The sequence below is a fragment of the Ctenopharyngodon idella genome, chromosome 1, assembly GCF_019924925.1.
Source record: "Ctenopharyngodon idella isolate HZGC_01 chromosome 1, HZGC01, whole genome shotgun sequence".
Lineage (NCBI taxonomy): Eukaryota > Metazoa > Chordata > Actinopteri > Cypriniformes > Xenocyprididae > Ctenopharyngodon > Ctenopharyngodon idella.
In genome coordinates this window covers 34,136,116-34,151,101 of record NC_067220.1, presented here as the reverse complement: position 1 = coordinate 34,151,101, position 14,986 = coordinate 34,136,116, and the positions used below count along the sequence as shown (strand labels likewise).

Here is a 14,986-nt window from a genome sequence, read left to right as displayed (position 1 = left end):
TATATGAATAAACAACATAAAAACAAAATAACACTAATAATAATGCACACAAGGAGGCAAGGTATTGAGTGTACGCTTTATTATAAATCAAGATTTAAAAACATGGTTGCAGAAAAAGCATATGATTTTATGGCTCTCATGCATCAAGCCACTGAAAAAGCACCATTTGAGGATCATCGTTATTTCTAAAGCAAGAAAGCATTTAGCGCAGTCAATCTGCTAAACACAAGCAGCTTCTTTGTTGGTCAGGAATTGGTAGTCAGCTTATCTGTGAGAAAAAGAAAAAAAGTGAAGGCTTTAGAAATGTTGTATTGCACACACTGTAAAAAAGAATTGTTGGTTTAACTTAAAAAAGTAAGTTACCTGGTTGCCTTAAAATTTTGAGTTCACTGAAATTAAAAATTTGAGTTAATACAATGAAGGTGATTGGTTTAATCAACAGAAACTCAAAATATTATGTTATCTGAACCACATTAATATTCGAAGTTGATTTGACAAAAGAAAAAAATGTTGTGATAAATCATGAAAATATTTTTTTTACAGTGCAGAAAGGTTTCTATTCTGTATTCTATTATAATAATTATAAATAAGAATATGTTGTAACTGTACCAGGTGGAGTTTTTCGCTATTTAAAAGTCAGTGTCATTAACCAGTGTACAATGTTGCATATTCCTTTGCAAAAACTGTTAAATGTGTGGCATTACAGCATTATGATGGATATCTTGGTTATAATTATTACTTAACCAACCAACCTGGTTTAGTCATCATGATCATCATCGTCCTTTGGAACAGGAGCCTAAAAAAGTACAACACATTATACACAGCCTCATATATATGTTATATTATTAAATATATCACAAATTTTCAGTTTGTACTGGGGCAGCAGGAGCAACTGGGGCAGCTGGGACAGCTGGGACAGCAGGGGCAGCTGGGGCAGGTTGAGGAAAGCCGAAGGGGTACAGCTAGAAAACAGAGGAAAATGAATGAAATTCAACATGGTTGTGGAGAAATGAGGGATCTTAATGGATTTCATGGAGCAGTAGGAAAATAAAAAATGCGGAAACACGTACAACTTCAATACTTTCTTTGCCTGCGGGCTGGGGAATCTCGTGTTTGATGAAGCCACGGACAGGTTGAGCCTGTGAAGAATAAGCCAAAATGAGTAAGGACTGATTGAATGCTAAACTAGCAGACATATTCTGTGAAAAGAAACCCATTTGCAACTTACAGGAACTCCAGCTGCAGCCTGGTGAGCTGCCAAAAGCTGGAAAAGAATGAAAAAAAGGATATAAGTTTATACTTACATAAAATGTACATCTAAAATATTATTATAATATAATATTTATTCTATGTCTGAGTAATATATTATCAAGTAATAGCAATAGTAATCTGTTTCACGGCACACTTACAATCTCTATTTCAGAAGGACTAGGTGCAGCGGCCCCAGCAGGACGAGCCTGTAGATCATCATACACACTTTTTATACAATTCATAATACTATCACATCCTATGTGACATATATATTTTCTTTTACACAAACTATGTATTCACATTATCTGTCTTTTTAAATAAATAAATAGAGGTGAATTCAGGCTGATTGGAAGACTTTTTTTTGCCATTGAGATGACTGGGAAAAAGTGTCCCAATCAACCTAAATTCACCCCCTATGTATTAATTTCATGTTTGGATCAAACTAACCTGTTGAGCCATTACAGGTTTGTACTCTAGCTCATAATACAGCATTTGCTGTGGGTGAGAGAACAGGAATGTCATCACAATGTTAGCATCACATATGAATAAAAACATAACAGTGAAATAGATCACGTACCGGAGCGCAGTAGGCCACTCCAATGACAAATGCCAGCAAAATGAGGGATCTCATGTTGAATGATGATGTCTGAAATGAGAAATGCAAAGATATAGTTTCATTGTTGGCTATCTTCTATGTAACCATCTACAACAAGAAGGCAGATCAAGGACAGGAGCACCATTGAATCCTACAACCTTCAACCCCAAACAGTTATTGATGTTCCCTTTAGTCGCTCGTTGAATTAATAATACCTTACCTTCGTTTAAGACTCTTGAGCGTGATCAGGATTGTTGAGGAGGATTTTGTGATACTGCTTTCTAGATCTTCTCCTTATATTCTCTTTGACAAACAAAAGGCCCATAACATCAGCATCTGATTGGCTTTGGTGACCAGCCAAGTTCCTTTATAGAGGTGCATTTAAAGCAAAAATATATCTTTGCTTAGCTCAAAGCAAAATTTTGGCTCTGATTGTAATTACATTGAATTTGGCATGATACTTTAGAGGTATGTGACAGTACAGCACAAATAAATCAAACGCAATCAGAAAATACATTTATAGCACAGGTGATGAAATCTTAATAGCTCTCTGACAGCAATGTTCACACTTGTTCAAACTGTAAGAAACTTCCTGACACTGCTAGAAAATAAAATATTTATAAATAATGTTATAAATAATAAGTACCAAAATAGACAAAAAGACACTCTATCTAAGATTATTAAATGATTTTCCATTTAAGATAAATTGCTATTGCAATACATATGTGTGGAAAGAAATATATACCTACTTTCTTTGAGTTACATTCTGGATTTGTATTTAATGTTACATTGCGACACTGCAGTAAAAGTCAATAAATTGACTGTTGACTTTCAGAAAGTTTGATTCTTATTTGAAGATAAAAAAAATATTCTTACTACTCAGGCTTTTATGTTCATTTTTTCCAGGTATTGTATAATGGTTCAATTTTGCCATAATCTTGTCATATTTTGTATTTTTTGGCCTTCAACCTACACTGTACCTCCATACAGTGTTTCATGTACTGAACAGCTATCACTAAAGTGGTTCTTGGCTCAAGAATTACTTGCAATGAATGAATTACTTCTATATCATTTTTTAAACAAGTTAACGTTACTTTGTTTTCTTGGCCCTCTCTGTATGTGCCCTTTCTACCAGTAGGTGATTCTGTTATTCTGATGGCATTAACTGCACTTTAATTATATACTTAAAAACTAATTTTTATTCACTCGTATGTTTTTTTTCTCTGGGTTAAGTGTGCACATTTTTCCAGTACCATTAACCCTGCTGACACTTGATGACAGATATACTGTATGAAACACAGAAGGAGCCTCGGGCTGTAATTAACTTTGTATTTAATTATATGTCTAGTATATACGTTGAGGACCACACACATAGTTCACAGTACAAAAGTCAGAAATAGGTTTTGATTTTTAAATCTTTTACAATGGTCGACACAAAGTCAAAACTTTAGTTCAATGAAAGATAAAGGAATAGTAACAAGTAAACAAAGTACAGTATCAGAATTGCTATGAAAAATATTTAAAAACTTCCATCCATGCGTTAACCCAATATATAAACCATTAGCATAATACAAAATGCATATTTGTATAAATCTTGCAGTAAAGACATGCAAAGATTTGCCTTAGGGGTGCAAATCAGTCTTGGTGTCGACAGTATCGGAAAGCAGTGGTGGGGACGCTGGAACAAGAGCTTCTTCTGGTGTTGGGAATGTAGTGGGCACTAGATTGGGATCATTGTAATGGGGATCGGGTTGGACAGTGGGCAAGACAGCCGAAATGAAAGTCCCATGACCAGAAGACAAAGGTCCAGTATTGGTTAAGGGGTTTTCAGCAGATTGGACATGATCACAAGGCACTCGCTCATAGTCCTGCACAGTAGCAATCCTATTAGGCTGCGCTCCATTATTTGGATGGGATCCACCAGTAGCAGGTATGGCATCCCAACTGGGTGGTACAGCTACAACGCTTGGTGGCTGAACCTCAGTAGTGCCCGAGAAGGTCATTCCATTGGCAGGGAAGGTGTTGATGTGGAAGGTATTGGCTGGTCCTAAAGAGCTAACAGGTACAACAGGTTGTGGTCCAGCTACAGGAAACACATTGCCTCTAAACTCAGGCATGTGCATGTTAACATGGCCCATATGTCCCATGTTCTGTGTGTGACATAAATAGAGATTTAGGCTAAATATTTATGAATTCCAAGAAAGAAAGAAAAAAAAAAAGACTTTTCAAAGACAGCAGTGTCTGATCTTTTTTAAACTTCTAAATAAGTTAATGTTGTAGGATTTAGAGAATTTGAACAGAAGTTACGAGAAGAAAAATATCAAATAGAATAGAATAGAATAGAATAAAGAAGCATCTTCACTAATAGTCTCAGACTTTTAGACCTCCCTGTAGCCTCATTTTACCTGAATTTCCTCGGAGCTCAATCCGCCATATGGTCCAGCCTTTAAAAAGCATTCACATAAGGAATTACCCCCAAAAAAACATATTTACAGAATAAATATACCATTGTATAACAATTCATATCAATTCATTCACCATTCGCTGTTGAATCTGTGGAACCATGTAAAGAAATTGTTGAACCTGTGGAAAAACACATGATTTATTAGGATATTTTCAAAATACTAGAGTTGCTTGAGTCCAGAATGTTTGTGTTGATACCTGTTGTTGCTGAGGTTGGTTTGGATGCATTTGGTGAGCATTTGGCTTGTGTTGTTTGTTTTGTGCCATTAATGACTGTGAAGCTGGAACTACATTTGCAGGATATTGTTGAGAGGTTGCGTGCTGGAAAACAGGCACTCCATAGGGGAACTGATGATGGAAAGGAGCATTTGAGAACTAACTGTACAAATTCTAACTTTTTTGGAGATTAAAGACAAATAGTAAAGACAACAGTAATAAGTAAGAAGTGGATTCTGGAACAGATGAGATTCAATCAAGAGTGAATGAACCCAGTGACTCCTCTTGGGATGCTGAACTGACAAATTGCTGACAGAGATTTTATTTGTGTGCACACATTTTACTGCAGTATATTACGTCAACCCTCGTTGTTTGGACACATCAAGTGCAGCAAGTTTCCTCAATAAATCAAAACTCCTCAGACATGACACACAGAAGACAGACAAGTAGATTTCCTCCAGCAAAATATTTTTGATTACCAAAGAGTCTTAACACAAAGGCTTGCTTGAGGGTTACATAGCTGAAGTTAATTAAGTTTGGGTTTGGACCTCGAATCAGAATAAACCTGCTGAACCCAGTCTTTTAGCTCTTCCTGTGGTGTATTTTTGATTACTACAAACAAAACCACATATATGTCTAATATTGTTCCCTAAACAATGGAAACACTCTTACTGTTGGGTTCCTGGATTGTGATCCAAGAATGGGATAATAGAAAAACTGAAAAATACAAGGGGGAAATGTATTAGGTATTTTAATACATGTATTATTTAAATGATTAATACATTAGATAATATTATTCTTAAATAATAATAATATTAATTATATCATTTCATTTAAAAATTTGGTTACACTTTATTTCGATAGTCCATTAACTACAAGTAACTTTGCAACTACATGTCAACTAACTCTAATTAATTTGCAGCTAAATATCAACTAACTCTCATTAGAGTATTAGTAGACTGTTAGCTTAGGGTTAGGGTTAGTAGAATAAGTTGACATGTAGTTGCAAAGTTACTTGTAGTCAATATAATGTCTGTTGGGGGACCATCAAAAAAAAGTGTTAAATATTAAGCAGGCAGTCAACTAATTCTCTAATGAGAGTTAGTTGACATGTAGTTACAAAGTTACTTGTAGTTAGTAAAATGTCTAAATTGGACTATTGAAATAAATTGGGTCACACTTTAGATTAGGGTCCAATTCTCACTATTAAAGGATTAGTCCACTTTCAAATAAACTTTTCCTTATAATTTACTCACCTCCATGTCATCCAAGATGCTCATGTCTTTCTTTCTTCAGTCGAAAAGAAATGAAGGTTTTTGATGAAAACATTCCAGGATTATTCTCCTTATAGTGGACTTCAATGGCCTCCAGACGGTTGAAGGTCAAAATTACAGTTTCAGTGCAGCTTCAAAGGTCTTTAAACGATACCAGACGAAGAATAAGGGTCTTATCTAGCGAAACGACCGGTCATTTTCGAAAAAAATGTAAATGTATATGCTTTATATAAACAAATGTTCGGCTTCTAAGTGCTTCCGCCAAAACCGCATTTCCGTATTCTCCAAAAAGTTTACGCTGTATGTCCTACGCCTTCCCTATTCAACTTACGGAAAAAATTTAACTGGCGCTGCGTTCGTCCGTAAGTAGAATAGGGAAGGCGTAGGACATACAGCGTAAACTTTTTGGAGAATACGGAAATGCGGTTTTGGCGGAAGCACTTAGAAGGCGAACATTTGTTTATATAAAGTACATACATTTACATTTTTTTTTCGAAAATGACCGGTCGTTTCGCTAGATAAGACCCTTATTCCTCGTCTGGTATCATTTAAAGCCCTTTGAAGCTGCACTGAAACTGTAATTTTGACCTTCAACCGTCTGGAGGCCATTTAAGTCCACTATAAGGAGAATAATCCTGCAATGTTTTCGTCAAAAACCTTCATTTCTTTTCGACTGAAGAAAGAAAGACATGAACATCTTGGATCACAAGGGGGTGAGTAAATTATCAGGAAAAGTTTATTTAAAAGTGGACTAATCCTTTAACTAACTATTAACTACGACTTTTGCCTCAATAAACTCCTAATTACTGCTTATTAATAGTTAGTAAGGTAGTTGTTAAGTTTAGGTATTGGGTAGGATTAAGGGATGAATATGGTCATGCAGAATAAGGCATTAATATGTGCTTTATAAGTACTAATAAACAGCCAATATCCTAGTAATATGCAAGCTAATAAGCAACTAGTTAATAGTGAGAATTGGACCCTAAACTAAAGTGTTACCATAAATTGTTACCAAAAATTAATTCTTGGACTGTCTTATTAAGATAAGATATTAGTGAATTCATAGTTCAAGTGAATTTATAAAAGTTTCTTACCTGTGGTTGCTGGAGATGAGGATAGGGAATGTATTGAAAGTGTTGACTGAGACCTGTATTGGGGTTGGGTTGGACCCATGGATTGGTCAGAGTGGCCAGGTGTGTCTGAGGCACTCTGGGAGATTTAGGCTGGAACTGCTGTGGCACATGTTTTGCTTGTACCAGTACTTCAGACCCAGACAGTGAGGACTGTATCACTGGGGTTCCTTGTGCTGGCATATCTCCCATTGGGACTGATTCAATCACATCAGCATTTGGGGAGATCTATGAAGGAGTTAATTAATGAGAGTTAATTAGAAATGAATAATATCTGAGTCTTACATAATCTGAGTAATCAAACCAACAATAATAAATGATGCCATTAACTGCACCTCAGATTATTAATGCAGTAGTGGGTTCACACAGAGAAGTAAAGAACATTCATAAATTAGCATTCTTATGATGTATGATTTCTATAATATAACCCTGAAATATCTCTAAAGAAATCAAGTTTCAAATGGATGAACAGAGAGGACTGTAATGACTCACTGGAACTCCAGATGTTCCAGCTAGAAAACACACGAGCAACGCTATAAGCCTCATTTGTGTCATACTGTACCTAAAAATACACACACAGTAAATACATGTGCACTACACAACTTAAAAATATGAAATTAATAGCTAATATTGCATGACAGAAAAAAAGCCAAATACTCACTTTAAAATCCTTTGATCACAACGAAAAAATTTAAGTAGATAAGGGTGTACTTAAACAGTGCCCATTCCTCAAGCAACCAATCAGATCTGGAGAAGACATGAGAAATCGGCTCTGACCTCAGACAATATTAAACCTCAGACCATGATTTAATTGTACAATCTAGAGAACATTTAGTTTTGAATGAATCGTCAAACAACCCATTTAAAGCGCTAGACATATCCAGACAAGTTTGGGTGATGTGATATATTGAGTTTTATTGTATCAAATGTCAATCAATAGAAGATAAATATGAGCATAAAATCTAGGTGTGTTTGTGGTAGTCTGTGAGTACAATACATTTATTCTCACAGCAAGCACATTTTAGAGTAGAAACAGGATAACATCTCAGAATAATGAAGAAATCTGGTTTATTTCAATAAATCAAGATGTTGTGTTCCCCCACACCAGAATCGTTTGTCTCATCTGAGGTTGCTTCTCACTGATTTTGTCTTTCCAATGTTGATTAAAGTGAAACCACAGCAACCTTCGAAAAAGCCACTTTGGCTCAGTTAATGACAGTATAATTCTGTCATTCCCACAGTAAGAGCTATACTAATTTCACATTGTGGTGAGATAACTGTTATTATTAAGTTGGGTTCAGACCAAATAGAAATGCAGACACAGACAGCAGTTTTAACGAAACAGCCAGGAATTCCCTAAATGTGACTGGATATGCAAACAACAAGACTCCATCATTTAAAAACTGTGCTAATTTTTGCGTACCATTTTGAAGACAGTGCATAGACCATACATGACCGATGCATTTGAAGATATTTCCTCTTAAGATAGACTGTGTTTAATAAGCGTGTAGTGACTCAGGAGTCATATTGTCCCACCCAAAACAATCTCAAAATCTCAAAATTACATACCCACATCTTGCTCTGTTGACACTTGCACCACACCTACAGTAGTGCATAATGCCTCAGAGTTGCATGCATTGACCATTACATTAAACAACACTCAAGCTATAATCTGAAATGACTGACTGTTCATTCAGAAATTATTTTCACTTCACAATTTTGGGTGTCTACGCATGCTTAATATTGGCATTTGGTCACAGAGCTTCGACAGCAAGTTGTTGGATATTTAAAATTTGGTTGACTACAATGATCCTAAATTATACAAGACCATGTCATAAGTGTGTTCTGTATAGTAGTACTTCAGAAGTATGTTAATTATATGTGATTATATGTGCCCATGTAATCTTACATAGTAAACTTTTTTTTGCTTGCTGTACACTATGGAGGGTCTCAGAGAGGATTATAAAACGGATAGTTCCAGCCCTTGATTCTGATTGGTTGAGCCGCGTTCGAAGCCGTTGTAAAATTCCTGAAAACATACAGCTGACTGCATTACATGTATCGCTGCGCCACTGAATGTGTATGTTGCTGTGTCTCTCTTAGCAACCACTCTTAGCAACGTAAACATATGTTTGTTCATTGATGCTTACTGAATTATGTAGAAGAGTATTGTGAGAGAGATATTGAGTGACCGAGTATATTACCTGCATTCAGATTAGGCATTTTCCTTCAGGTCAGTTCTATGTTCATAATAAAAAATCCATTTGAATGTTCTCTGCGATCTCGTCCTTTTAACATTTAATGGGTTTTCCCATGCCCTGCTGACACTGACAGTGCTAATCAAAGCATTTGTCATTTGCGTCTTGTTCCGTGTTCACAACAAGTTTCAGTATAAAAGTCTTTGCGACTCGCTCATAAAGACAATCTTTGCCGCCATCTAATGGCGTAATAATGTAACTTCTGTTGTTGTTCACGGTCACGAACTATTTTTTCCAGCGGAAGGCTTTTAATGATTTTACTTCATGAAAGTTGCACTGATACATATTTTTGTCTTTAATATTTGTATTGTGTGGTAACCATTTTATGAAAGCAATAAGCCCTGTGAAGCCGTGGTTTACAGTGAATTTATATTAACCGCTCTGCGTCGTGCCTAACAACGCCCATAGCTGTTATAAATTCACTGTAAACTACGGCTTCATGGGGCTTATTGCTTTATTTCCTACTGGAGCTCCGATTTGATAATAACTTAAACACATAGTTGCTTTATTTTATAGTTGTATTATAAACAACAACTAAATAACAACCCAATAACATGTTAAACAGATTCACTATATTTATTGAAAGCATTAAACTACTAAACTTTCAAGGGTACTTTAAGTAAATCATTTAGGCCATTGTGGTCCAAAACAACCCCTGCTCTACTTTCCACCATCTCCACGGAGGGTGGTGGTGGTGGTGGTGGTGGTGGTGACTGGGGGACTGGGTGTGGGTGCTGGTGCTGTTGCTGGTGCAGGGGCCGGAGCCGGAGCCGGGGCAGGGGCCGGGACTGGACAAGGCAGCAGGTGCCACTGAAATGGCCACCGAGGGAACAGAGGTCCAGGTGGAGCCGGCCTCAAATGAAAATGGCGACCTCCATGGGGCCAATAGATCCTCTAGAGCAAAGACATTATAAACAGTCACACACTGTGGGATATATTTGGTAAAAATTGTGTTATGTATTTTGTTCAGCTTCAGGAGAAAATTACATATTTGTTATAATTGGGAGCATTGGGAGTTTACCTCATCACTGCCAGAGGAGCTCCAAGGCTTATAACGGCAAAGCTGGAAGGAATTTTTAAATGACGTGTTCATGTTATTATAATAATAGTTATTTCATAAAGTATCATGAATGTTGTTTGATTCAGTTCTAAAGGCTTAAATGAGCTGTGCTGCTCAGTTACATAACACAATAGGATGTGATATAAACTACAATGAGAGTAAAAACATAATTCAAAAACAACATTTACTTACAGCTCCAGAGGGAATGAGCCACAGCATGGTCAATAACATGAGACTCTTCATTTTGGGATGGCACTTTTTTTAACCTTATTTAGAAAAGACAATCCTAACAGATCTAAAATCATAGTGATCTCAGTAATAATGGCAATTCAGTACAACTGATATTAAATAGAGAAAGAATTTTAACTAAGACAGATAAACACTACATTTAAAGACTGCAACTAATTCTACATGCAAGTACCATAGTTAGCCACAAAGAGTCACTCATGAGTAGAAGAGAGGGCTTGAGGACAACATCTAAAAGTTCAGACAATAAATCTTTTTTTCACAAAAAGTTTCATATTTAAAGTGTATGATAAACTGAGATAATTGTTTTAAAACATTTCAATCTCCAAATTCCAGCATCATACTTTCCTAAAAGCTGTAGTGTAAACAACACTTTAAAACCACACTTGTAAACTCTATAATGAAAATGAGTATTTGTCAAATTTCATGTCAAGGTTGGGGCAAGTTGTCACATGTCATGTTATAAAAGTTGTCAAATGTGTTTTAAATGTTAACATTTCTACAACATATTACAATATTTGCTAGTTATTTGTACTTTTCCATCAAAAAGTTTCATAAATAGCTTAAATAGCTTCTTTAATGTAGAAAATATATTGTACAGTGTGACAACTTGCCCCGGTCTTCCCTATATGAAGATAACTTTAACTAAATTGAAGTATAGTAGTACATTTAAATGTATCCATTGTACTTACTATCATGCAATTCATTGAGTCTTCCTGATGTCCTGAAAGAAATGTGAAAACACTGAGATTTATCCTAGTCCAGCGAATGCACTCAAATGGTCTCAAAGAGTTTTAGCACACATGCATTTACTTTTTTACTCATTGTGCACACAAACCTTAATCTATAAGGCCATTACAATATTTAGTCATGTCGTAATCCTTAAAATCCCACAAATTCCCAAAAGCTCACTGTCAGTTTATGCAATTGTGACATCTTCATGGAACGTCTTAAAAACTTCCTGGTTACATTGCTTCAGAGGATTTGTTAATCCCTGATATACTGCGAGTCAAGTGATGTCTGTCTCTCTGTACGTTTTTACACATTTTACTTTATGAAGAAAATATGTCACTGCAAAACAGTTAAGTATTTAGGATTTGTTACTAAGTAAAAATGCTGAATGATATAGCCGTATAAAAAAATTTGGCAGCAGGTATATCTCAAAGACAACAGAAAGGAAGAGTGGGTGGTGATCATGATTTAGTAACTTGTTATGCTCCAACACAGAGCTCCAACACAGGGTCGCCTAACCCCAGGCCATTTACTGTAATAACTGAACTAAGTTTACTAAATAAATAAATGCAATTGTAAATTTTAAGTCAGATGTAAAGATAAATTCAGATAAAAGCATCAGTAAAATAACTGTTTATTACTTATAGAGAGCTTTTTGCTTTAAAAGAGAACACATCCAGCCAATTGCAGTAGTAAGTAAGGTTTAATAAGTCATAAAATGATTTCATTTCAGAGATGCGAAACATCACAATTTTCTGTTGTTGTACATCATACAAGCCTATGATATATCATATAATGCTACAATGAGCTATGAAATGTATGTAAATATCAATATAAAATGTAACACATTGGTATGTTGTAGGTTTTGTTGCTTATATGATGTGTCTTATTTTTCTTAATTATGGATCTGTTTTTTCCTCCCTTCCTGCCTCAACTGACCTTAGACCAGCTTTTTTATCTGCATGGCCCTTTAGTCTGGAACTGTCCCAACTCCAGTCCCGGCACCAACCCCCGCCCCATCCCCTGCCTCAATGCCCCTGCCAACCCTCGCACATATTACAGTGTATTAATGCCTGCTCCTTTGGAGAGGATAGACTCAATGAAAAAGTATATATTACTACTAATTCCATATACCATTCTAGATGTAGGAAAACCTTGACGGATGTCGTAAAGACAATTAATAATCACTAAATAATCACTGCCTCTTGCTCTTGCTTTGTTAAAATGTAAAATAATTAAACTTTGCATCACTGAATATATATTTGTGTTTGTGTTATGCTTTCTCTTTTTTGAAAAGGCAAATGTATATGAAGTAAATAGAAGTGTACCCCTGGTGGAAGATAAGTTACCAGTTAAAGCTGAGCACCTTGTAATGCTCTTGCATCATATAAATTGGTGTTTGTGTATTCTTTCTCTTTTTTAAAAAAAGGTAAATATATATAAAGTATATAGAAGTGTGCTTGTGACTGTTATGATGACAGCAACCAAAAGTATCAAAGATATTTTAAATTAGGTTACATCATCAGGAGATGGAGACAAGTAACTGAGTCATTGAATCATTCTTTCAACCGATTCATTCAAAAACTCTGATTCTCTTACAAACGAAACGAGTGACTGGCTACATTCAAAATCGATGAGTAGGTACATCTTTTGAATAAGTAATTACTTCGCTACAGTTAAAAAGGTATGTTCTATACAGTTTGAATGTGTGTATGAATGTAATTTGGACATACTACATTAGTCATATTGTCATTGTGATGTGAAAAGGCTTGAATAATCTAACCGGATCAGAAACATTTAATGTTATCTATGTTATATTTCACCTTCAACAACATTGTAATTTTTTTTTATAGATACAAACATCACAACAGCAAAACAGGCTATGTTTGGCCATTAACTAACTCAAAACGGGCAGATATGCTATCTCTAATATGTTTGGAAGAATTGTTAAATAGCATGCATTAAATGCAATGTGGAGTTTGTACTGTATATGAGGATGTTAATGAGATGAATAACAGGCTATTTATGGTGATAGGTCGCACATAAATATATAAAAATGTGATCTGTGGTTTTCAGTAAACAATTTTATGATGTGATATAGGCCTAATATGTACCAAATCTTGTCTATGTCCCAATATTTAGTCATGTCGTAATCCTTAAATCCTACAAATTCCCAAAAGCTCACTGTCAGTTTACGCAATTGTGACATCTTAGGAACATCTTAAAAACTTTCTGGTTACATTACTTCAGAGGATTTGTTAATCTCTGATAATCGTGGTTATACTGCGAGACAAGTGATGTCTGTCTCTCTCTACCTAATACATTTTCCTTTATGAAGAAAATATGTCACTGCAAAACAGTCAAGTATTTAAGATTTGTTTATTGTTACTAAGTAAAAAAAAAAAAATTGAATGATATACAGTAGCTGTATAAAAACTTTGGCAGCAAGTAACTAGATAAAGTAACTAAATAAAGTTACTAAATAAATAAATGCAAACGTAAATTTTAAGTTAAATGTAAAGATAAATTCAGATAAAAGCATCGGTAAAATAACTGTTTATTACTTATAGACAGCTTTTTGCTTTAAAAGAGAACACATCCAACCAATTGCAGTAGTAAGTAAGGTTTAATAAGTCATAAAAATGATTTCATTTCAGAGATGCGAAACATCACAATTTTCTGTTGTTGTACATCATACAAGCCTATGATATATCATAATGCTACGATGAGCTATGAAATGTACGTAAATATCAATATAAAATGTAACACATCAGTATGTTGTAAGTTTTGTTGCTTATATGATGTGTCTTATTTTTCTTAATTATGGATCTGTTTTTTTCTCCCTTCCTGCCTCAACTGACCTTAGACCAGCTTTTTCATCTGCATGGCCCTTTAGTCTGGAACTGTCCCAACTCCAGTCCCGGCACCAACCCCCGCCCCATCCCCTGCCTCAATGCCTCTGCCAACCCTCGCACATATTACAGTGTATTAATGCCTGCTCCTTTGGAGAGGATAGACTCAATGATAAAGTATATAATACTACTAATTCCATATATCATTCTAGATGTAGGAAAACCTTGACAGATGTCGGAAAGGCAATTAATAATCATTAAAGAATCCCAGTCACATCCAGCCCTAAGGTGTGCCTTAATCTTTTGTTTTGTTTATGTGTTGCATAAATTCAGTGTATGTATATTTACAATTAATATGTACCATAAGAGTGGAGACAACCCTGTGAATGCTGATTGGCCAGTTGCATGTCAATAATGTATATATATAGCATTTATCACTGCTGTTTTGAGGTCACACCTGAAACAGAGAAGTCTCTCATACATTTGCCATAAAGGTAAGAAGCAAACTTTGAATCAGCTGCATTTATATTTATATTTGGGAATTTAGGAGACATTTTTATCCTATGCAATTTACACAAAAGGAATCTTCCTCTGTTAGATCCGAGCAGCTCTTCTTGAGAACCATGAAATCTTTCCTCCTCGTTGCTTGTGTGTTTGGACTCTGTTGTGCCGTGCTAGTGAGTATCATACTCTTGTTGATCACATGCATATTTGTTGATGTCTATTCAATTTATGTTTCAACCCCCCACAAAACTTTTCTGTAACTTACTGTATAACACTGGAAATGACCAATCCATTTCTTTTCAGGCAGAGGATGAAGAACATCGAGAGAAGCGCTCATCAAGTCATTCCTCTGAGGTCAGTTCAAAAACTCTCTGCAAACAAATTCTCTTTGATTTTTGTCATTGC

The 14,986-nt window shown here is 35.4% G+C and overlaps 3 protein-coding genes across 3 annotated transcripts; all 3 read right to left on the bottom strand.

Moving 5' to 3' along the window:
- Window positions 1-757: 757 nt before the first annotated feature.
- On the bottom strand, window positions 758-2,103 carry scpp7 (secretory calcium-binding phosphoprotein 7). Its single transcript, XM_051909136.1, has 8 exons — window positions 2,062-2,103; window positions 1,829-1,897; window positions 1,699-1,746; window positions 1,410-1,457; window positions 1,229-1,264; window positions 1,071-1,139; window positions 876-962; window positions 758-796 (listed from the first exon to the last, which is right to left on the bottom strand). Exons 2-8 carry the CDS (start codon window positions 1,880-1,882, stop codon window positions 758-760), a joined length of 381 nt encoding a protein of 126 aa, XP_051765096.1. The 5' UTR covers window positions 1,883-1,897; window positions 2,062-2,103.
- A 1,058-nt stretch (window positions 2,104-3,161) lies between these two features.
- ambn (ameloblastin) lies at window positions 3,162-7,475 on the bottom strand. Its single transcript, XM_051892665.1, has 7 exons — window positions 7,422-7,475; window positions 7,107-7,157; window positions 6,894-7,031; window positions 5,198-5,242; window positions 4,385-4,429; window positions 4,252-4,290; window positions 3,162-3,996 (listed from the first exon to the last, which is right to left on the bottom strand). Exons 1-7 carry the CDS (start codon window positions 7,473-7,475, stop codon window positions 3,469-3,471), a joined length of 900 nt encoding a protein of 299 aa, XP_051748625.1. The 3' UTR covers window positions 3,162-3,468.
- A 2,269-nt stretch (window positions 7,476-9,744) lies between these two features.
- si:dkey-22i16.7 (uncharacterized) lies at window positions 9,745-11,309 on the bottom strand. Its single transcript, XM_051906280.1, has 4 exons — window positions 11,186-11,309; window positions 10,440-10,513; window positions 10,209-10,250; window positions 9,745-10,081 (listed from the first exon to the last, which is right to left on the bottom strand). The coding sequence occupies exons 2-4, from the start codon at window positions 10,488-10,490 to the stop codon at window positions 9,848-9,850; spliced, it is 327 nt and encodes a 108-aa protein (XP_051762240.1). The 5' UTR covers window positions 10,491-10,513; window positions 11,186-11,309; the 3' UTR covers window positions 9,745-9,847.
- Between the last annotated feature and the right edge of the window lie 3,677 nt (window positions 11,310-14,986).